We start from the raw sequence: 24,213 nt of genomic DNA, 5'->3' as shown, positions 1-24,213 counted from the left end.
TCGATTTAAGCTCAATAGTCTATACTAGCCCAACGCCATCTCAGAGGCAGTCCAAAGAGCTCTCTTTGACAGGGCTTCACCGGCTCCGGCTCCGGATACTGTAGCAGTACTGTAGCGCGAAGCCGGAGAACCTTGCAATCATGGTTTCACCGGCTCCGGCTCTCTCCAGTTCATTTTTTGTCTCGATTTCCGAAACGGCTCCTGCTACAGTGCTGCGAGATGAGGCGCCGGAGCCCCCAGGAGCTGCGCCAAGGAGGGCCTAAGTGTGTTTGGTTGAGGAGCCTGTTTCGGCTGCCATTAAAGCCTGCTGAAACTGTTGTAAGCTGAATGATAAATTCAAGCGAACGAACCCCCGTCCTAAGTGAGATATCCCATTTCAAAAGCGGTGTCAAGAGTCAGAGACGTCCCATTGGGCTCTTTTTTTTTTCCAGAGATAGCGTCATCCCACATGGGATAAGCGTTCGTTCGCTCAGACTCAAGCGCAGGAGCAGGCGTCCCGCGCGGGCGAACTCTGCCTCACACCCATACGTCCATTCTGGCATACCTTATATCTGGCTTGTTCGGCTTCTTTTTTTAACCGAAACAGTATTTTTCTCTCACAACATTTCAGCCAGAACAGTATTTTTTAGTCAATTTCAGTCAAGTTTCAGCGAGCCGAACGGTCCTCGTCCCCAATCCGAACAAAAAACAGAGATACTATCGTATCCTTCAACCAACGACTAGACAAAACTGTTCGTCTCTAGAGTTGGAGACAGAACATTCCACTTACCTCCTAACCAAACGCTACGTAGAATCAGCCTAAGGGCTTAGGCCTCAAAAAGGGCGAGGGTTGGAGCAGGATTTTACTAATCAGGGTTGGAATAGATTTAATTTTCAAAAGTGGATTGGATTAGGACCCCCTAAATAGCTAAGATCTTGTTTGATTGCCATCTAATCCACCCCCATCCACATGTGCTGGGTGGTTGAACGGTGATCATCTAAGCCAACGCCGCTTGAGAAGGGTTCGAGGAGCGAAGAGGGCACCAGAACCCCGTCAAAAGCAAGAATAGTACTACAAAAATATCCTGAACACAAATGCACACAAAAAAATTATGATATATCACAACTATTTATACACAGCTTCATCTGTGGTACTATTTCCAGGCACCACCACCCCTATCAGGTGCAAATCCATAGGGAAATCTTGAAAGAAATCGAGAAAGTTTGGAAAGGATCAGCGCCTATGTTGGCGATTTTTGGGAAGTAGGGGAAATTTGGCCCAAACGCTGTCGCTGCCCAACAAGGCCGCGGGATATGCAGAATGATGTTCATGTGCAAGACCACTGACTTAAGCATTATAGCATCTTTTTTTTTTTTTGGAAATATCGTTCCTTAAAAAAGGATTGCCCGAAGAACAACGCAATGGTTCCTGCAAGTTTCAGATTTATTTAGTTTATGCAGCTCTCTGAGATGACAATCGCAGTTCAAATTCAATTTCCCGTCAATCTCAAATTTCTGGAAAACAACAATCTGATCAATGCGATTTGCTAGCAAAGAATTTACAACTGTTTACATGATCTCAACCTACAACATTTGGCAACCAATCATCATAGCTCTGCTCCGAAATGTAGAGCAAAGCTGAACCCAACAGATCTGAGAAAGAACTGAGTTACATCTCTAGACGAATCCTCTCAAAATTACAACGAAATCGTCACATCACCATTCCTCAGCCCTCAACAGCACACCAAAAAGGCAAGAGCCAACAGAAGATCGGCACAATGATAACGGGGAGGGGAATACACCTGCGGGAACGGGAGGGGCGGGGCGCATCAGAGGAAGCCGAGGAGGACGGCGGCGCCGAGCACGAAGAGCCAGACGATGTGGACGAGCAGCAGCGCCTGGCCCGAGACGGGCGCGGAGCCGGCGCCGACCTCGCAGTAGCCGCGGCGCGCCACGCGGGCCCCCGCGCAGGTCGCCTCGGGGCAGCCGCACCAGTACGTGACCCCGTCGGCGCCGCAGACCGGGTCCGGGCGGAAGCACCGCACCGGGCACAGCGGGACGTCGCCGTCCCCGTCCGCGACGGCGGCCGCGCAGGGGTCGCCGGACTCCGCCGCCGCCGCCGCGGCGGGCGTGGGGGAAGAGGAGGCTAGGGTTTGCGCGAGGAGGAGCGAGAGCGTGGCGAGGAGGATGAGGTGGACGAGGCGCGAGGGCGGCATGCCGGGCGTCGCCGGCGGCCGATGGGCGCCAGCGAGGGGCGGGGAGGGAGGCACGGCGGCCTTCGGGGTCCGTGAGGAGGCGGCCGCGGCGGTGGGGACGGTTTCCCTTGAAATTACGGGCGCGGTGGAACCCGTCGGCGCTTTGAGAAGTTTCCGTTGGCGACGCGTCGGCGTCGGCGACCGACTCGGTGGGTGGGTGGGTTGGGTTGGACTTGGCTGGACCGCGTTGGCGTTGGGTTGGCCGCCTGCTCTTGTCCCTTTTCGCCTTGGCCCAGAATAGCAATTGCCGATTTTTGGCTGATCGGCTGGGTTAATTAAGGCACGCGCAACCTGCAACGAGGGATTCGCAAAAAAAAATCCATATTGGTAATAGATTTTGTTTAAAAACAACGTTAATAAGGAAGAGAATTTGTGCGATTTTTCTCGTTATTTCTTTCTTTGTTTCTTCATCTGTAGAGCTTCTCAAAATGACTCCATAAGAGCATCTCCAGGAGTATTGTAAACTCTCTATTTTGAATTTTTTTAGCAAAAAAGGAAAAAGTCTCCTCCAACCGTTTGGTAAAAAGCTCCTTAAAAATAAAATTTTGTTAAGTATTCTCTCTAACTAGTAAGTTTATGTAGTCGAGAGACACTCCGTATCCGCTCCATATCCCAAGTTTTTCTTAGAAGATTAGAGTAAATTGGACACATGAGTAAATTAAGAAAAAAAGTAAAGGTTCCAGGTGAGAAAATGATAAGTGTCAAAGAAATTATTAAAAAAAAAAATTGGTTGGTTAGAGATAGTTTAGAGTTCCCAATACAAAATCATTTAGAATGCTAATATAGAAAATTATTGGAGGGAAAAATAATTTGTGGTTGCTACTTTTTTTAACTTGCTAAACTTATTGAATTAGCAAGTTAATTATAGAAAACATATGAAGTTACTCTAATTCATTTTCTAACAAAAAGAAAAAACAAGCCTCCAACAGTTTTATATCTAAACTCCTTAAGCTAGTAAATCTCCTCGACTCCTAAATATGCGCTTGACATCTGTCTGAACGTCCTCTTCGCCCCTTTTCAATATTTAGGAAGCTAATTATTAGAAAGTATTAGAAAAGGATAAAAACAGAATTATGTATTTATATTGTTCACTTAGTATAATCATTGGTTACCGAGTAATTTTCAAGGAGCTTTTGAAGATGCTCAAACGATAACTTCGACTCGTTACATTGTGCCGGAGATGTTAACTGAAAAGGTTGTTAAAGATTGCCTCCTCAGTAAGTGAAGTGAAAGCGAAGGGGTTACTTTACCATTCACCTGCTGGCCTGCATGATATATACCTTACTTTACCCTGAATCATTCGTGCTTTGTTCGCTTTCGCTTTCTTCGATGGGTTGGCTAAATTTTCTTTTGATGATTCCAATCTAAGCCCTGGTGCTAGCTATGCGATTCACAAATAAAACAAAGGGCCACGTTTACACTAGTCTGCTAGCCATACGGAAAATAGCAGAGTTTAAAACCTCAAAAACTAGCTGAACTCCTGTCCCCAGCTCCTGGTTCGAGCAGAAACGCAGTTCAGGGCGCGTAACTGGTACAGAGGCAAGCAATTCGTGTTCGTGGTGCTCAAGGAATGAAAACAGGCATAGGACAAGTTCATGGAAAACGCAAGCGCCGCCACCAGAATGTAAACAACACGGCCCTGATATCCCCTGTCTAGATGCAAACTTCCATGAACCGGTGAACTGAACCAAGTTTCATTAAGTACATCTATGAAATTTTACATCGCACTGAAAGTAAAATCTGACAATTTTCCCCTAAAAAAAAATCTGACAATTTTTTGCCAGGTCCACCCTTCAGCCCAAAAGGGATCAAAGGTTTCAAAAGCACCGAAAGATGAAACAAGTTGGGGCCTAGCAATGGTGTTTCTTAGTCAGCATCCATCTCCTCAAGAGCTGCCTGAGCAGCGGCCTTGGCCTGCTCCAACAGTTCATTTGGAACCTGTATGACAAGTGAGCAAAAAACAGTTACAATAAATTCACGTCGAAAAATATTCAGAGATCATTCTTCATATGAATGTCCCACAGTACCTTCTGATGCTGGCGCTTCGATTCATCACAGATCCAGCTCAACTCCAACTCAAAAGCTTTGTCCTTCGCTTCGTCATGCACTCCATAAATTCTGCATTGGGCAGGTTTTGTCATAATGCAAAATTTGAACAGCGGCCTTTTCAGGTTCATTTCATCAATTATAAGCAGGAATACGAAAGAAACTCGGTATCTTTAGATATCAAAGTCAAAACAACCACAACTTAGGATCACTTGAGGTAAGATGTTACTATCATGTACCTCTGCTGTAATAAGAGTTGTTTTAAGATTGTTTATGCCAATAGTTTGCAGTATTAAAAAACTAATACAGTGCAATCATTATATTTCCAAGCACTAAGCAGTTTTTTACTAATAACACTCCTACCAGCAAACTTTCAATATAAACAATTCTAGTATAAAAGGAATGTACTCACAGAATGACATAAGTTCTCATAATGACTAAACAATGATAACCAGGTAAACCCTTTGCCAGATAATGCACAAATATGAGCAATAGCTTTCTAGAATGACATGGAACAATGAATGAATCCAATAAAATCAATGCTTGCTAAACAATGCTGGAGGCTTTGGCAATTCCCCAACTCCCTGTGCTGAGTACTTGTAACACCCCTGGTGTTACGAGCTCGTTTAGCACCGTGATTTAGGCCTAAGTCAAATTTCGAAAACAAGTTTCTCGAAATTTTTAATTTAAACATACTTGATGTGATAAGTGAATCCGGTGACCCAATTTTGGGGACTCGAATAAACGTTCAAGTTCAATTACGCAGTGCATAGAAATATTTAGGAATGTCGCACGACGATGCCAGTGAACGGTTTGTTCTGTTAAATTAAGCATAAAAATCAAACTTTTATAAATAAAATCCAATTCATAGACTCACAGGTTTATTTTCGATAAGCACGAACGGATGAGAGAGAGAGCGCAGCAACTTCGTTTATTTTCCTTGGTGTACCGCGTACTCGTTGCATGGAAATTTTATCGTCACATCTCTCATCGTGGCTCTGCATTGCTCTACACCACGGCGTGTCCGTTTGCCTGCGCCCCTGTCCTTCTATCATTCGCTTGCGTCGTGTCCGATATTTTTATGTAGCGCCTGTCGCACCGATCATTCAGGCAGCAGGATTCTTTCCCTTGCTCTCTCGCGTGCCTGCTTTTCAACGCTTCTTGTCTTTCTCTGTCTCACTGCCAGTTCCGTCGTGTCAGCTCTGCGGCGTCATGAATGCATCTGCTGCCGTGTACTGCCTTGTTTGTCTCTGCGGCCGCCGTCTCGTCCGTGCCAGCCACGCTACGCCGGCCATGTCTCCTCGTCGCGTTATGTTGACACAGGCATGCGCACAAGGCAGTCCACTCTCCCTCCCTCTGCTTGCCTGATGTGGCATGTCTCTGTCCGACTCTTTATTTCACTCCGCTGTTGTCTGTCTCTGTGCTGGGGTCAACTCCGAGCCGCTGTTGCTGCTCTCGCTTGGCACAAGCGCCCCCTCTTTTTTTCCTTCCACGCTCTGGACCGCAGCAACCGCCGACGCCACAGCTCTGCTCTCCCTCGGCCCTCCCATGTGCGGGCGTACGCGCCACTCCTGCTCGTCCTTCTCGGCCGCGTCCGTTGCCGCGCCTTCCGCCGACGTTGTCCGGTCTTCGCGTACGGGCGCGACCGCGCGTGTCCCACGGTCGCGCCGGACCCGACGCGCCCTCGCCGTCCTTGTGTGCCGCAGCCCAACGGCGCCTCGCGCGTCTCCACCTCCGGAGCGTCCCGCTGTCGAGCCAGTTCGCCCCTGCCACCATGCGCGAGCACGTGTGCCCCCACTGCCGCGCCGTTTCTGCTGATCCACGCCGCCGCCCCCTTCTCAGATCGCCTCGCCAGCCGCGACCCACGAGCTCCCACCACCAGAGCCGCCCCATGGTCGCTCCGGACCGCCGCCCCATAGCGCGCCCGAGCCCTGCATGCTCCGCACCACCACCTCACCGTGGCCCGCGCGCCACTCGGAAACGCCGTCCTGACTCGCTACGACCCGCAGCGTCTCCGCCGCTGCCCTCTGCCTCCATGCGCCCCTGTCGGTCGCCTGCGCTCGTGGCTGGACCGCCTCAGGCTGTCCCTGGCCGTGACGCCTACGCCCTCGGGTGCGGCTGGTGCCCTCGCTGCCCCACGCGCCGACCCGCGACAGCGCCGTCGTCGGCGAGCCGTTTTTGAGGTCGGCGGCTGGCGTCCTCGGCTCTTCTGCCTCTGCTCTATATCGAAAGAAGAAGATAAGGTGAGGAACGGGAATAGAGTTTTTCTTTGGATCCAAACGCGAAACGCTAGGCTCTGATGAATAGGGTATACTGGACTGCGGAGCGGTTTCGTAGAACTGTAGGGTCATTTCTGCAAAATGTACGCGCCCTCTCTGGTTCATGGCCGCGTGGGCTGGCTGTTGGGCCGCAGCCTGCGCGCTTGGCCTAACCGCGCCAGCTGCCGGCCTACCACCACCCGCTACTGGGCCGCTCGCGTCCATGCCGCGCTTGGGCCGCCGCGCCGCTTAGGCCTTTTACCTGTCTGGACCGGCCGGCTCTGGCGCCGCTGGGCCGCGCGCGCGCTGTGCGCCTACGGGCCGAACCAGCTCGCCGCCGTGGGCCTCGCTGGAGCCACGCGTCCGCTGGACCAGGCTGAGCTGGGCCGTTTCGGGCCCAAGGAGTTTTAGCTTTCTTTTTCGGTGTTTTGCAAGTTTAATAACCGGCTGCATGTTTGGAAATTCAAAATAAATAGTAGAAAAATTATAAAAATGTCAAACCAGTTTTGGTTAATCTCCTAGAATCATGATCTACCTGTTAGTATATTTTGTTCACATAGTTTGATAATATTTTTGGGAGCTATATAATTAATTTGAGGTACTTAACATTATAAAAATATAAACTTGTAGAAATTGTTATGGTAAATTAGTAATAGTGTTGGATCTGAAATTTTTACAGTAGGCTCCTAGCAATATTAGATACCCACCGTAAATTTTGTAGCTCCAGAATAGTTGATTGCTAGATAGATAATGGTGTCCATTTCGAATAAAGGTTAAATTGATAAAATAAAATAAAGCAACAACTTGGGTTTATGTAACGAAAATAATTGTTGGGGAAATAGTGTCTTATCCGATAGCATGAATATGTAGCCTAAGTACGGTCGTCGTTAGAACTAGATTGTTAACTTGAGAGGCATAAAGCGTATTTATACGAGTCACGATTGCAGTCAATTAATTATATCTTTGCATTGCATTACATTGCATATTATAATAGGGACGTCGATGGATCACGGAGTCATCGGAAGTTGTTGGAGAAATGGTGCTTTTAGAGATCATGTCGCCATGATGGAAAGCTAACTTCTGATTATATTTTACCCAGGCAATCCCCGGTGCATAACCCATACTTTTCTGTAGTTTTACATTATATTTGTGCATTAAGTTTTAAGGAGTTGAATGAAATCCACTTGCATATATATTTCTTTATCTTATGAGTCTTACTAGTATTACAGGATCATATAGATTGCTATGCTACAGGTCTCCGGTAGAAGTCGAGTGATTACCTGTCACTCGCGAGAGATAGGAAATATGTTACTTTATTATTATCACTTGGAAAATATAAATGGTGAAAAGGAAAATGGTGACTGGGCAGGGATATGGTTTGGGTATTGATGGGTGTAAGAAGTTGTGTCGCCGCGGATGCGGGTCATAGCTTGGTTACACCGTTTTTTCCCTGTCTGGTCGGTTAAGGACCGATCGTTGTATAAAGCTCTAGGTAGGTCACAGACTTATTATTCCGAGCACGTACTTGTGTATGGGCGCTTGGAAGACTTGTTGCTCTCTTGTCGCGGATCTGGCTCTTTCTGGACCGACTGTTAGGGTTTTATTTTGGTGGAGGAGGTCCTTGCACCGCACTGAGTCCGGGACTCAGGGGCGGGGGCTTGGAGTCCCAGTTTGGACGGGGATCTGGACACCCAGGACAGGAGAGTGATGGGTTGGTCCTGCTTGTGCCTGGGGTATAAGCGGGGCGTGTGTTTTCGGGGTACCCAGCTGGGGGCATTGATTCGCGAATCGCCGGACGATCCGGTACGGCTTATCTACGGTTTAACATCGTAGTAAGAACTGAAAGATGAAAGATAGAAGATGGAAAAGGAAAATCTGATTGCTTACCACCTGCTTGAAAGTAGCACATGTGCTTACATAGAATGGTTAGTTAATGAACCAATGCGGCTATAAATAAAAATCGAATATAAGGACGCACGCTTAGTAATGCTTCCCGCAAATGCAATAACCCACAAGCCAGATAGCCTTGCATATCATTGGAGTCTTTTCTTTCCTCCTGTCGGGTAAGTCTTGCTGAGTACAATTGAGTACTCAGGGTTTTTATTCCCCCTGTTACAGGTGACAGGTGGATGCTAAAGCTGACCCTTGTGTGTGGATACCTCCTGGTGGGCTCAGCGAGGATTCCTTTACGCTGCGATCGTAGTTGTTATTTACAACTCTCACCAAATGTTTTTATAAATGAAAGTTTATAATATGTTGTCATAGTTGTTATATATCAATACTTCAACATGTCATGAATAGATATTTATTTCCGCTATAATCTTGATCACATGTTTACATTCCGCTGTTAATTTAAATTGTCATAACTCTGTTAACATGTTTATATTCCGCTGTTACATTAAGTTATTCATAACTCTGATAATATAATTACATTCCGCTGTTATAGTAAATAAATGTTATACTCTGATGTACATGTAAAGTGATGTAAGAAATGGTTAAGAATGATGTAAGCTTTATTCTCTCATTTGTAATCCTGATGGCAAAAATGTGGATTTTCGGGTTCTCCCCTAGGGTGTGCCCGACGGAACCAGTAATTTAGTGTTCCTCAAGTGCTTAGTGTCTAATGGAAGATGAGCACTCCTAGCAGGCATTAGATTAGGCGGTTCTGCTACAATATTCAAAGCTAAATATTTCGCCAACACCTCTGTGCTAGAGGCAAGACCAAAGGCCGGGATGTCGTATACCTGGCGGAGTGTACTGAGAGGCTTAGAGGTTATGAAGCAAGGTATGCTCTGGAGAATTGGGGACGACAACAACTTGAGAATCTAGGAAGATCCATGGTATCGGGTATCGGTATTAGGGATACCCGAAGAAGGTATCTGAGGACGCCACGACCAGCTGATGACGCCAGGGCATGGCACCAATGGTGAACAGGAGCCTGACGTGGAGCCGTCCCCGTCACCATCGACAGCGTCGGCGGGACCCGCATGAAGGAGAAGGACCCGGTGGCCTTGGAGGCCTTCTTCTCCCTTGCTTTTCTCCTTCTTTCTCTCTATAACCTGCACCTTCCCCTCCACATATAAAAGGGGAAGCAGAACACCCCAAGAAGAGAGACAGCTAACGAGCACACGACTGAATAAGCTCAGCAAGACTCAACTCCATTCGATCTTTTCACCAGAGACTTGGGAACTTCTCCCTCTCTCGCTCGTTTATAACCCCTACTACAAACCAGTGTCGGTAACATGAGCAGCAGTAGACTAGACGTAGGGACATTCCGCCCGAACCAGTATAAATCCTTGTGTCCTCCGAGCACACCATCCGGGCCAGACGTGTAGATACAAATTTACTAGCCGGTGATCCAAAAAACCGACAGTTCACGCGTCAGGTAGGGGCTTTTTGTGCTCGACGTCCACATCAGGCGTCAGATGGCTAGTCACGGCGTCAGCTGGATCCCGGGCGCACATGTGCGCTTCGGGAACCTAGATTTCGTCGTCACGATAGAGAGTTGTCGCAGGCCTCCGTCGCCATCCAGCCTCTCCACTCCGCCGGCCTCGACGCGATCGTCGAGGCGCTAGAGGAGTTGTAGCTGCACGCGCCGGAGGTTCGCGCCCCCAGGAGCGACCAGCTCCTCGGCTTCGATTATGGGAGACTAGAGCGCCAGCTCGATGCCTTCCTGGGACCCCGACCGTCCCGGGAGGACCTGCGCTGCCTCACCTTCTAGTTCGCCAACGTCATGACGCAGCTTACCGGAGGGGAACCGCTCTCCCCAAAAAACCTCATCTGGAGCACCCCGACAGTGTTCCCGCTCGGTCTGCGCAATGCTGCGGGGACCGTTGGCCACCTCGTGGCGCAGCGCATGCACCCATCCCCTACGAACGACGAGTTCGTAGGGATGACCGAATATGTCACAGAATCTTTCCATGACCTTCTCATGGGAGATTCAGAGTCGCCCTCCGACTCTGACTCCAGCAGGGGGAGCCATCACCCCTCCCGAGAATGTTTTATGGCAGGTACCCTTGAGGGACGCGTCGAAAGCGTCCACATGGGGACCGGTGCGCCCGAGGGGACCACCTCCATTGTGCCCACTTCCCGTGCCTGCTCATGGAACACTTGCGACATAAAGCATTTGCTGTAACATTCGTCCAAAACAGATGAAACATTTACAACATACTCTTGCAACATATACGTATAGCCACTGCAACATATGCAACATCCAGATAAAACACTTGCAACATACGTTTGAAACAGCTGTAACATTTGAAACATACAATAGTAACATGTGTGTACAGCCAGTGCAACATATGCAACATCCAAATAAAATAGTTGCAACATACGTTTGAAACAGTTGAAACATTTGAAACATATAATAGCAACATGCGTGTACAGCCAGTGCAACATATGCAACATCCAGATAAATCAATTTCAACATACGTTTGAAACGGCTAAAACATTTGAAACATACATGTATAGCCATTGCAACATATGCAACACCATATCTACTTTTGCAACATCCAGATAAAACATATGCAACATACATATGAAACGCATGAAGCATATAGTCGCAACATGTGCTCATCTACTTGCTGTTGCCCAATGAAGGCTCATTGATGCGGCGCGGGGGAGCGCAGCGCGAGGCACGGCAGGGTGCGCAGCACGAGGCGGGTCCGTCCCGGCGGAATCGACCGCAACAGGAGAATAGGAAAGCGAAGCGTCCAGATTTGTCTAAAAATAAAATGGGGAAGCCGTGAGGGGAGTTAGGCCGATCAAACCTGGTCGGCAGGCCTAGCGAAGGCGCGCGTCCAGCCGGACGAACAATCGTAGACCGTAACTTTTGTTCTAGGTAACATAATGCCAAATAAATGAACTATTTCAAGTGTAAGGATAATATTAGTTTGATACTCATGCATTTTTCTATAAATAAACTTGATCAAAATTAGAAAAGTTTAACTTATAACAACTAAAAGGGCCACTAGATAATTTTTATTTTATTGCATAAGAATAACGTGAATTTTAGGTAAAGAAATTTCGGTGTGTGTTTTCTTATCCTAGCGTGAATATCAACCGAGGAACTGATGAAGATTGCCTCCTCTGTAAGAGCGACGATTACTTTAACATGCACCTACACATGATACCTTAATTTAATGCCCATTTAGGAGTACTACTTTTGATAATTCCAATCTAAGCCCTGGTGCGAACTATGCGATCACACACATATCAAAAGATAGCACAGTTGCAAAATCTGCTAACCATATGGCAAACAGAAGAGTACCTTGTGCATCAAGAAACAGTTAAAATTCTGATTTACGCTTGCCCTGCTACTGGTGCGAACTGAGACGCAGTTCAGTTTGCATGTGTAAGAGACCGCATGTTGCTCGAGGGATGAAAACAGGCATCGTCTAAGGGCAAGTCCCTAAAGAATGCAACAGCTCTGATATCAGTCAATCCATGTTCAAATTTCCATAAACGAAGTTTTTACATGACATCAAAATAAAATCAGACAAATTGGCCATGTCCAGTCTGTCACCCCAAAGGGATCAAAGATTTCAACATCACCAAAACATGAAGTTTGGGCATATCATCTTGTTTCTTAGTCAGCATCCATCTCCTCAAGAGCTGCCTGAGCAGCAGCTTTGGCCTGCTCCAACAGGTCATTTGGGACCTATATGACAGGTGAGCAAAGAAGTTTAGCTTTAAATTCAAATGGAGAAACATACAGAGGCCATTCTTCATGTGAATATCCCACAGTACCTTCTCATGCTGGCGCTTCGATTCATCACAGATCCAACTCAACTCCAACTCAAAAGCTTTGTCCTTGGCTTCGTCATGTACTCCATAAATTCTGCATTGGGAACATTTTGTCAGAACGTAAATTTTGAAGAGCAGTAGCCTTTTCAGGTTCATTGGCGTCATATAAGCAGGAAAATATAAAAGCAACTTGGCAATATCTTAAATAAGATGTAAACTAGCATGTGCTTCGCAACTAACAAGAGTACATGACAATAGTTTGTAGTATTATCAAAGCTACAGTGCAATTATGATATTTCTAAGCACTTTTCTACTGATAACGCTCCTACCAGCAAGCTTTTGATATAAAAATGTTTAGTACAAAAAAAAAATGTCCTCACAGAAGACCTTAATGACTAAACAATAATAACTGGGAACACCCTTTGCCAGGCTGTGTATAAATATGAACAGCAGATTTCCAGAATGACATTGAACAATGTAGAACAGTGACTCAAGCCGATAATCTACAGCAAAACGAATGCAAGCAAAGCTATAGCCACAACATGCATTCCCGGGAATAAGTAAAATGAAAACAAAAATTCATGAAGTGGAAAATTTGTACTATTATGGGAAAATAGACTTAGACATACATCTTTGCAACTTCAACAATGCCTTCTCGGCAGGTAAGCTCTGAAAGTTTCAACTTTTCTATCTCACTGCAAGACAAGAATCAAACAGTTGGCTTCAGAATCATTCTGAGGTCCATCGATAGTAGGAAAATAGAAAGAAGTGTCTCACAGAAACAAGAAAATTTTCCAGAGGTAAATTTAACAGTAGTTGTATAAGTATTCTTGTTAAAAATATTATGGAACACAAAAGCTAAATTCAATAATTACTTCCATCAGATTATTTTAAAAGCCAATATTTGATTGGAAAAATAAAAGGAAGGATATACATAAAAACTGAGATAGTGTGTAAAATGTGAGCTGCAATTATATTAATGGATCCTTCCTATATGTTTAATGGTTAACTCTAATCAATGAACATACAAAGGAAGCTTATGCACAAAGATCATTTCACAATGTAATGGTATAGTCACTATTCTATATGGCCTGAAAATCTTTAACTTCCATTGAAAGAACATAGCTACCAAATAATTCAAACTATTGAACAGTTTGATATATGGAGGGTACTAGTTTCTCTTTTGATTTCCTTGTCAGCGAGCTACTCCCCGAAGCCACAAATATATGACATTTTTAGGTGTCCTAAGTCAATCAGTCTAAACTTTGGTTGCATATTACTTTTTATGTTGAGTTTGGGTATTTGAAAATGATATGAGTACATTTGTCTCATAATGTAGTTTCCTAAAAGTAATACTTTTCCTATGTTTTGTAATTATTTTGTAACAAAAACTACTAGTTACAGGTGTTTTAGCTTTTGAGGAATGTGCCAACAGCACTTGTTTGTGATTGGAGGGAATAGGTTGTAATTATATCCGCTTTTACAATAAAAGGCAATAAATGTTTATTTGATTTATGCATTGGCAACAGAACAAGAAACAAAGAGAGCACTAAAAACGAAATAAAAAAATGGTAAGCTTACGTCTTTGCAGCCTGTCTTCCCTTCCCTAATGCAGCACCGAAGTACTTCTGTTCAAGTTTTTAAAGTCAATAAACACTATGTATTTCAAATTCACAAGACTCCTAATGCGTAATGCAACTTAAAAACAAGGTCATCCATACCGAACATGAACGCGTGACTGGTGGAATGCATAATTCATGTAAAAGCTAAAGCCATAAGCCTACGTACTCACATTGATACAACTATGTAATACAGTAACAACTTACATAGGAAACTCCTGAGGGCTCTATCATGTAGAGCTGTGGCCCATCCCTATCATAACCTCCAAGAATAACACCGCAACCAAAAGGTCTGATACAACAGAAACCAAGTTAGGGTTGAGCAGTAGCCAAAAATAATGTTTGATGAATAGAAGTCATGCCTCCAGTATTTATGGGCCACTACTGTTGAATATTACCTGAGCCACCAGTACAGCGTGCAAAGATGAACATAACTTGCCACACGGTCTGCCAATTCCTTCACAGGAATGGGTTCTCCATAGACCCTGGTGCATTAAAGTTTTAGAACATAATCATATAAAAGATCTCGCAGGGTGTAAAAGACTAGGTGCTTACTTTTCATAACTGGCAGCTTCTGATTTGGTCCTTGAAACAATTTGCCTGCCATCTGCTGCCAAACCAGCAACAGCCTGCAATTGAGCATAAAAGTAATTTGTGAAAACATACACGATTCATAAAAAGTGGCTAATGGAATATGGAGCTTTGCAAGAAGAGAAAAGGCATCACTGTAAGAAAATCTAAAAGAAAAATAAGATCTCAATAGATACATCTTTACTACTTTGCATCAACGGTTGATTATATAGGAAAACAGATAATAGAGCATGCTTTTTCTATCTTGCTCCTATATTCAATCGTTAATAGTACAGATTAGAAGGCCCAAGCAGAACTCAATCTTGGTCCTGTATTTTTTTCATCCACAGCATGATTTTACATCAAGACCATTATCGATCTTGAGTCACTTGTAAAGGCATTACCAAGCCCAAGTGCCGGTGCACTGAATGGATCCTCCGGTTTGACCCCTCCAGAATCATCTTTGAGGTTACTAGCTTCTCGACACCCTAAAAGACCAACCACCAAATTGCAATCCAGTCAAGACTTGAGCAACTCAAACAACTTTAGAACCGAACTGAATGGCGCAGGGGGATGAGAAAGCCCAATCTTATCTTACCAGAACAATGCCATCTTTGCACTTGATCCCAACAACAGTCCTTTTCACAAATACCATGGCTTCATCAATAAGATACTTAGAAAAAAAAAAGGGAACAAGTGAAGCAAAACAAAATAGGAAGTGGGAGGCAGTGAAACCTAACCCGCTGTTGTCGACAGCCTTCGTGGCATACTCGACCTGGAAGACGCGGCCATCTGGAGAGAAGGTGGTGACAGACAGATCATAACCTGTGCCTATGCTGCTCATTGTCAAGGCTTTTTCGTCACCTCTACGCCGCTAGTAAGGAGATCACTACTGCAAACGAAACACCAAAACCCCAGTGAAATAATCCACACAAAATTCATCAGTAAATAAACATATATCACCATTACACAACACCACAGGACATAAACCCACCAGGGGCGGATCGAGTATAGGACACGGGTACATATTTATACCTTTTTTTAAAATTCTTTTGCAAAGATCGAAGGTAGGGGTATAACACATATGCATGCAATTGGGTCAGATCCGGATAAAAATAGATCAAATTAGGGTTTGGGGGTGCTCGGTTTCGCACAGTGGGAAGGAGGTAAGGGAAGATGGCGTACCTTGTGGATGCTCGTCGCCGGCGAAGGTGAGAGCGGCGCAGCACCCCAGCCGTCGCCGACAGGAAAGAAACGAGAGAGGGACAGACTAGAGCCAAAGAGGTAAGCGGGGCTGCGGGAGGCGGAGCGACTGGAGAGGAGGGGAACGCGAGATTTTCCGTTGACGTGAGTACCTAGCAGCTAACAAGCAGAAATCAGCTTGGAGAAGAAGATGAACTCTCACTCTGATGATTTTTGTTTCTGTTTCTATTTCGATTGTTAAACTATCTCTAGCAGGGCCGTGGAAGGTTCTCTGTTGGGCTAGCGAAAAAGAAAACAAGGTCGACCTGGGCCAGAGCTAAAGAGGCCTCCGGCCTTTAAATGCAACTAGGAAGGGAGGCGCCCTTCGCCACGCCCATTGCTATACCCGAGACTAGCCGAGGCCTCGTTTAGTCGCTTCCAACTCTCAACTTTGGCACTATGTAAAAAGAAGATTTCCAATCATATTAAATTTATGGTACATGCATGTAGTATTAAATGTAGACGAAATCAAAAACTAATTGCACAGTTAGGTTGTACTTTACGAGACGAACGTTTTAAGCCTAATTAGTCAACGATTGGACAATTATTACCAAATACAAACGAAATGCTACAGTGGGCTACAGTGACGCACAGTAAATCCGGCGCCGCCGAATTCGGCCACCTAAACAAGGGCTGACTCACTCTAACTTCCATAGTAAACTATCCTACTGATACAGAGGTAGTACTGGAGCATCTCTTCTTCTTGTAGTGGTGTGGTACTGGTGTCTCTTAGAGGGGTACCCGATATAGATAGTGATTGGAGGTGAGCCCATGGATCCTAGTGATTTCCACCTCCTTCCTGGGATCAAACCATCGTATAAACAAGGGTGGAGATCAAGTGTGTGCTTTTCTACATGGTTACAAGAGGAAGACAGTCGAGGCTCCTAGGGTCGGGTGACCATAAGGGGTCCGCTGAAACACCCCCCCCCCCCGTTTCTGTGGGGCCTCTTTCCTTTGGTGGGGAGCTAGGTCCACCTACCATGTGGTGTTTGGTGTCATGTTGGTTTTCACTTGGTGTTGTGAATTCTTATCCATGTTGGTCCTTCAATCCTTGTGAGTTGCACATTTGCCGTCGAGAGAAAACACACTCTCCATGCAATGGCAAGGAATACTTAGGAGTGTGTTTCTTTGTTGTTCACCAGGATTTAGGGGTAGTAGGGTCACCAGGGGGTCGGTTGAATCCACCTAGGGTCGCCTAACCCTAGGGGGTGCCCACCTGACCCCTTTGCTCCATTTTACTTCCTGCACAGAAATACTCCATGTACATGTGGAACCTTGTTATTTGAATAAAATATGTTCATGCAACGCTCATTTTCTTTTGTTCCGAGACATGTTGACTGTAACAGAACTGCCCAATTTATAAAAGCACAAGTACGATGACTACTGCTAAGGACAGTGGCATGTTCATACCCGATTCCATATAAACTCGGTAGTCCGTCGAGTATCACTAAGGACCTCGATTAATCAACTTTATAACCAAGATCGTACTCGATTAAGCAACAACATGCATCACACATATGGAGTTCGTAGCAGAAATAATATTACAAACCAAGTTCACAAGTATTTAATACAACACTGAGTTCAAACCCAGTAGTTAAAACAACGTAGTTTTGAAACAACTACAGTAGCACGAGTTCAAATATACTATCTATTTGATAACAATCTCCAACACAAAAAGCATATTTGAGGTATATGAGCACATGCTGCTGCTCCAAAGGATTCTCCTCCTCCATGACCACGTACTCCACCAGCGGTGTTCCCTCCTCCAATCCTAAGCATGAATATGATGCATAAGTAAAAGGAATGCACAGGAAATGCAATATATGGATGACATGATTAGCACCAGAGAAGATAACTACACCATTATCATTTCATGACAAGCATAACTAAGCATATAAACACAGAGGTGACAAGGTGATGCTCAAACTTTAGTTATTCTTACTGGACACTCATTTACGGAGTACGCAACCATATAGCAACTCATAAGGAAGCAAGTTACAAGCTTAAATTAAGCATTTTCTAGACTACAACACAATAATCACTTGGTTTAACCATAACTGGAGTTTTAAGCATCCAACAAACATGTTGTTTAACTTTATGGAAAGCTTACGAATTTTTTCACAACTCTCTTATTATCATCTTAAGATGATTCAACAGTTAACAAGGTCAAACAATACAATGTTTTATAACTACACAACAAACAAAACCTGATAGGGAATTTATAAAATCTATTACTCACAAACCTGCCGGTTAAATCATGAAATTTTAGGACAATACAGACGAGTAACCTATCTACAACTTTGTTATTGTCAAGATTCACAACAAGCATCATTTTCACTATGAAAACATCATCACAACAGATACTACACATGCAGCCATTTTCAGCACATATAAAAAGGTTCATCACTTGTTTGGTTAATCAAGATAGCACACACATAAGCCACATTTCTCAGGGGAACAAACTAGTCCTAACAAGTGCTTAACATTAGCAACCAAGGATACATAGCATATATATCAAGCTTCTCACAGAAAGACTAAAAGTTATACTAACAAACACTTGGATAGCAAGCAAAAAGAGGAACTACATACAAAACATGATTTTGCACCCACGAAAAAATAGTAATGGATAAGGCACATCCTAAAAATACTAGAAAATGTACTATTGCAACTCAATTACATTATTAACATGCTAAAACATAATTACCTAGTAAACAAGGCACAAAAAGAAAAAGGCTATTTGCTGTTCAAATCTGGTTCCCAGAAAAATACTGCAGCACATACATACTGCACCTAGCATACTGCATAAATTTCATCACATTTGGACATATAGGCATCATATACAAAAAGGACAAGCAAAACAAGCTTAAATCAACTTAAACAGGTTCAACACACTTTTTAGTGTCAAACAACAAATTTCTTAATTTTCCTGCATAGAGCATGTTACCACAAAACTATGAAAAAAGGTTTAGGAATTTTTGTTACTTACAACTCGATATCATTTTCACAAGCTAAACAAGCATTAAACTTAGATAAAAAGGTACAGCTCATAAAGAATCTTCAAACAACAGGTTCAACAATTTTCATAGCTAATTTATGTCAAGGTAAAGCTAACAAAACTAGGGCTGCATCTTTTTGGACATTTCTAGCTTCATTTATCTATTTAACAAGTTAAACAAGCATTTAACTTGGATAAATAGTACATCATATAAAAAGTTGTCAAACAATAGGTTTTATGATTGTAACATATAGAGAGCAGAAAGCCAAATATAACAAAATTGGTTTCATGAATTTTGTATACTCCTAGCTCAAGATATTGTTTTTATAAGATTCACACCTCTTTCTTAAAAAAAACAACACAAACCTATCTAACTGCTAGGTGCACCCGATCCATGCACCCAGAGGACGCTGCCACGTGTGGCCAGAGTAGTCATAGGGGTTTAAACTAATGAATTCCATGAGTTTTGGTGATTTCATGACCGCAGGAGGATTTAATCAGAAAACCATCAAGGTGGATCTATTCGTCAAAATAAATCACGTTTATCCGCGTTGAAACTGAATTGGGAAGACTATATAACACTCTAGAAGGCGAACCACCGCAACCTAGCCTGAGAGGTTGACATGTGGGGCCGACCGGCCCCACCTGCAGGGCGACCGCCCTATGGGACCCGCATTGCAGTCCCTCTTTCGAATGTCAATTCTCCACCATCTTAAAGATCAAATCTACGCCGTTGCTCAAAGTCATTTTGATTCGAGGGTCCAGATTTGACATAGGGTGCCTGGTGCCCCTATATATACCCCCTATACCTCCTCCAGCAGAGCCATCCTAAAACCCTAATTCATATCCTCATCATCAGGATCAAAGCCAGCAATCAAGAGAAGATTAGACCTCCAAGTTAGGATCTAGTCTTTATAAATAGAGATAGTGAGATAGAGAGTGAGAGAAAAGTTTGGAGAGGGTACCAACTTGTCGGTGCTCTATCTACTGCTTGTACCTTGGTGGAATCAAGTTCTACTTGAGCTTGCTTCTAAGATTTCTTTAATAATCAACTTCTAATTCAAGTAAGTATCGTGTTTATATTATTTATCAGGTTCGCGGCTCTTTTGAGTGCTTTATTCTCTTCCTAGGGGGAGTAAAGTTTAATCGTAAGTGTAAGCATGGTGCTTAGACTTGGCTTAATCGTGGATGCACCTTGCATTCTGGATCGGTGGTAGATCACGAGTGTGACATTCTTGTTGAGTCCTCTGTAGTGCACATCCCGTCTGTAGGCCAAATAAGACCCGGTTACTATGAAAAGCATCCTCTATTATGTCTTTCCTTAGTAATGTCCCTAGTTAAACAGTAAAAGACATAGCTTACCCAAGTCAGAACTAAAGAATCTTAGTAATCCTCTCTACGCTCATGTTTATCCTTAGCTTTGTTGCTACCTCTAGTTAAGTTAGACTATAGTTAATCACACGTTTCTCTATGGATACGATACTTGGAATACTTCTGGGTAAAAGCTACAGCGGTATCCGTGCACTTACAGATTTATCTATGTGCATCTTAAATTTACCAACACCCGCTCGGTCGTTACCTATGAAGACCGGCACTGCTGTGGGAGAGTGCAATCAAAGAGTGGTGCGGCGATGTGCTCCAATTTGACTGGTGGAGGTGGTATGCAGCTACGATGGCGGCTTTGATGGGGATAGGGTTTTCGATCTTCCATTAAGTTTAAAATAACTATCGATTTGGTGGAGAGCGACACACTGATCTAGCTTTAGATCACAAAGACCTGTACCCTACAACCTTAGCACTACGTCTCTGTCGATGTTTTATCACCGATAGCCTGCCACGGGGGTACCCGGGGCAGTATGTTCGGGCTTCGGCGTATGCCAAACACGATGGTTAACGCAAGACACAGTCGATTTATCCTGGTTCAGGCCCTCGATCGTAGATCGAGTAATAACCTTACGTCCAGTCGGCCTTAGCCTTTGCGTTGGATTGATTCTCAAGTGTTGTGTTGTACAATTGTTCTCTCTGTCTTAGGAGCCCTGCCCTCCTTTATATAGTCAGGAGGCCAGAGTCCTAGTCGGTTTATAATGAGATATCCTAGTAGGATTGCTTAATAGTTATACTACTAAGATTACAGGGGAAGAATCCTAGTTAGACTAGATCTTCTCTGTCCTTTGTGGGGTATCCTATGGGTCCCGCATCGACAAGCCCCCGAGCACTTCATGGTTGAGCTCTGAAAGTCTCGCTCTGCTCCTTCAAGTCTTGTTGAGTAGGAACAAAATGTCATCCGAGTGCTTTCTGGAGTGAAACCTTATAGCGCTTCTTGGGATCTTTGAGTCGCGAGTGCTTTTTGAAGAAAAAATACATCCATCTAGTTGTAGCCCCCGAGCCTCTTGCTATTTGGAACAAGGAGCTGGAGGATCTTGTCTTGAAGTTGCTCTGATTGTTCGTTGAAGTTTTAAAAAGAGCTCGAATATGGATCGTTCCGGGTTCTTTTTGTCGTAATGTCTTGAAGTGGTCTGTGTTGAGGAAATCTTTTGGTGACGTGCGCTTTTTTGAGGAAAAAGTGCACTCACTGAGTGTAGCCCCCGATCCTCTTGCTATTTGGAACAAAAAGTTGGAGGGTCTTGATCTTTTATGTTGTTTGAAGAATTTGTGTTCTGAAGTAGTCCCCGAGACTTGGATTATTTCGTTATCCGAGTAGTTTCGTGGCATGTAGCCTCCGAGCTTATGTCCGGGTTCTTTTTGTTTCAGGAAGAACTCGGATGCGAGGTCTTGGCGTATTCTTTGATAGTCTGCTGTTGCCAGATGTAGTTGTATTGTGGTGGTTGAGCGTAAATGCCTTTTGTTCATGGGTTGTACTGTGCTAGTATATTCTTCTGAATATGCCCGTCTTCGAGTACTATTTCTTCTCGCCTGAGTCATCCATTATTGAGTCCTGTCTTTTCACTGTGTCCTTTGTTGGGCTTATTTCGTTGGTGCTCCTGGTTCATGTGCGCCGATCCTTTGGCCTATAAATACCGTCCTGGAGTGCTTGTTTTCATCCATTGGACATTCTGTTGAAACCTTCTTGGTTGTGAACATGGTAGTTTGTGAAGTAGAGCAGCCCCCCGGCGTATTTTGTAGTTCCTGTGTGTCTTGTCGTAGCTGGAGGAAGTCTTGTGATAGGGATTAGAGGTAGGCTAATCCCGCGACAGCATTGTGCCAGGATGTACGTGGTGGTAGTTGGAGGAAGTCTTGTGATGTGGGCTTCGTTCCTTCATCCGGCAGTTCCGGGTTGATCCTCGTCGCCTGTCTTGAGACCGTCCGGTGCAGATCAACATCATATCCAGCATCACATCGGTCTTGGGTAGACAGATGCCCGTCGGCCTTCTCTGCTCCATGTTGCCCTGCCGTGCTGCCGATTTTCGCCTTGGATGCACTGCGTTCGTCCTTTGAAGAAAACAGTGTAGCTGATGGCGGTCTGTCCTTCCGAGTAGCAATTTGGGACACGTAGTCGTTCTAGAGCCTAGTCGTGTCCGTGTTCCTCTTTGCTACTTTGCTTTTCGTGGTGCCGAGTTCGTTGGGTCTTGTAGGGTTTGTAATCTTCTATTTTTGAAGTTGCTTATAATGTAACGAATCTTGTCTTCTGAGTTGTCTTTGACTCTTCTGTTGTGATCCCTGTCATTCATGGGACTACCGAGTTCTTTCTTACATAACCGGGTTCTTTTGTTACTCGTGAGGTAGCCCTTTCTTTCTTCTTGGTTCAACGAGTTGTTTCTGTGGTCATCTGATAACCCTGCTGTGTTGCTGCGTGGATAAGTCTGAAATCTGCCCGTTGTTTCGTACCGTTGTGTGGATTCGTGCCCTCCGTTGTTTTAGCTGCGTCGGTAAATGGACCGTTGTTTTCCCACGATGTGCTTTAACGGGCCTTATGGGCCGTTTGTATCACTGAGAAATCTATTTAAAGACCTTTTATCTTCTTTCCCTTGTCACCCAGCTCTTTCCTTTAAACCCTAGTTCTCAGAAAACCGCCGCCGTCATTGTCGTTATCGCCCGAGCTTCATCGTTCTAGCTTCATCCTCCTTAGCGCCTTTGTTGCTTCCGCCAATTCATGGGAAAGAAGAAGACCGCAAGCAAATCTCAGGCGACCTTTGTGGACGAGGAGTCGTCGCTTTCTTTGATCGAAAACCAGGAGTTCGTGGCCATGAGGGCAGCTCAGAAGGTTTGGCCAGCTCCAACAACCAGCGAAGACCAGCTGCGCGAGCTCGTTAGTGATGGCTTGATCCAGAACAAAGTCATCGCTGAATGGAGAGTTCCGGGCGAGCATCGGGTTCCGGCCCTGGGTCCTGGTGAGATTGTCCTTTTTGTCTCTTTTGTCCGCGCAGGTCTCTGTCTCCCTGCTTCTGTCTTCCTTCATCAGTTTCTTGGGTATTTTGGGGTTAGTTTGAACCATCTAACCCCAATGCCGTTCTCCATCTTTCCGTTTTTGTCCATCTTTGTGAAGCCTTCCTTGGGATTCCTCCTTCTCTATCTCTTTTTTGTTTTTTTCTTTCGCCTGAAACCTCAACCCCGCCGCGAGGAAACCAGTGTCCTTGGTGGTTGCGGGATTTAGTTTCACCAGGGTCTCAAAATCAAGTTTTTTGATTATGACCTGGTCGATTCTGTCAAGGATTGGCGCGCCGAGTGGTTTTACGCTGCCAATTTGATCCCTTCTCTTGTTGTCCACTCCGAATCCGGTCCTGTGGCGAACGACCGGTGGAACAAAAAGCTTGAGTCTCCCGCTGAGATTCAAGCGATCCAACCTCTCCTTGATAGGATTAGTACACTGAAACAGCAAGGATTGACTGGCTTTGGTATTGTCTCAAGTTTTCTTCGTCGTCGGGTTCAGCCCTTGAAAGAGCGGGGACATCTCGGCTTTGAGTATTCTGGGGCTGAGGATTCTTCGCGCATGGTCCCAGCTCTTGAGCTGACCGGTGAGGAGGTACTCGAGCGTCTCCAGAAAATGCTGAAAGGAGTGAGCGTCATTCCTCCTGCCATCCCTGAGTACTCGGCCAACAACCCGCCCCCAGCTGTGAGTTGTCTATCCTCCTTTTTCTTTTATTTGAGTTCTTTATGTACTCTTTGTGCGTCCGTTCTTGCTTAGTTTTTCTTTGTCTTGGTGTTTTGTCTTTTTTTGTAGGTGCTTGGTCGGAACTTCGTTGATCCGATCCGCCTTGATGTTCTCCCTGCTGTGGCGGAGGCCGGGGATCATCTAGCCGGTACTTCTGTAATTAGTAAGTCTCAAACTTTTACAGCCCTTCCTGGGGTATCTTTCGGATCTGATGATCTATATGAAGAGTATGTTCCTCGTCTAGTCCCTCGCGGACCTCGCAGCGTCCCGAAGAGGGGGCGGATGGACGGGTCTTCATCTGGCTTGCCTGTCTCCAAGAAGCCTCGCAAACCAAGTACTCCTTCAGGTACTCCAGTTGTTGCTAGCATGCTCTTAGGTGAGCACATTTAGTACTTCTTTGTTCTTTTATTTTCAT

At 44.9% G+C, this 24,213-nt stretch overlaps 2 protein-coding genes across 3 annotated transcripts; both read right to left on the bottom strand.

Moving 5' to 3' along the window:
• Nucleotides 1-1,462: 1,462 nt before the first annotated feature.
• On the bottom strand, nt 1,463-2,354 carry LOC136459280 (uncharacterized). Its single transcript, XM_066459156.1, has one exon. The coding sequence runs from the start codon at nt 2,193-2,195 to the stop codon at nt 1,809-1,811; it is 387 nt and encodes a 128-aa protein (XP_066315253.1). The 5' UTR covers nt 2,196-2,354; the 3' UTR covers nt 1,463-1,808.
• A 9,618-nt stretch (nt 2,355-11,972) lies between these two features.
• On the bottom strand, nt 11,973-15,913 carry LOC136459279 (proteasome subunit alpha type-3-like). 2 transcript variants are annotated; one of them, XM_066459155.1, is made up of 11 exons: nt 15,658-15,913; nt 15,213-15,361; nt 15,071-15,110; nt 14,877-14,960; nt 14,458-14,531; nt 14,301-14,387; nt 14,110-14,194; nt 13,865-13,911; nt 12,913-12,978; nt 12,287-12,377; nt 11,973-12,197 (listed from the first exon to the last, which is right to left on the bottom strand). In XM_066459155.1, the coding sequence occupies exons 2-11, from the start codon at nt 15,314-15,316 to the stop codon at nt 12,126-12,128; spliced, it is 750 nt and encodes a 249-aa protein (XP_066315252.1). In that variant the 5' UTR covers nt 15,317-15,361; nt 15,658-15,913; the 3' UTR covers nt 11,973-12,125. The 2 variants fall into 2 exon arrangements, with proteins under 2 accessions (XP_066315252.1, XP_066315251.1); XM_066459154.1 differs by having other exon boundaries at nt 15,213-15,364; nt 15,658-15,909.
• Nucleotides 15,914-24,213: the final 8,300 nt, after the last annotated feature.

This window comes from Miscanthus floridulus, chromosome 6 (genome assembly GCF_019320115.1).
Source record: "Miscanthus floridulus cultivar M001 chromosome 6, ASM1932011v1, whole genome shotgun sequence".
NCBI classification, from domain to species: domain Eukaryota; kingdom Viridiplantae; phylum Streptophyta; class Magnoliopsida; order Poales; family Poaceae; genus Miscanthus; species Miscanthus floridulus.
The sequence above is the reverse complement of the archived record's forward strand: the minus strand, read 5'-3'. Positions and strand labels throughout refer to the sequence as shown.

Coding starts and splice junctions, on each gene's coding strand:
- LOC136459280 (XM_066459156.1), bottom strand. CDS start 2,195: ATGCCGCCCTCGCGCCTCGTCCACCTCATCCTCCTCGCCACGCTCTCG.
- LOC136459279 (XM_066459155.1), bottom strand. CDS start 15,316: ATGAGCAGCATAGGCACAGGTTATGATCTGTCTGTCACCACCTTCTCT. Junction 14,961..15,070: donor GCAAAGATGGCATTGTTCTG/GTAAGATAAGAT, acceptor TTGGTCTTTTAG/GGTGTCGAGAAGCTAGTAAC. Junction 14,195..14,300: donor ACGCTGTACTGGTGGCTCAG/GTAATATTCAAC, acceptor CTGTTGTATCAG/ACCTTTTGGTTGCGGTGTTA.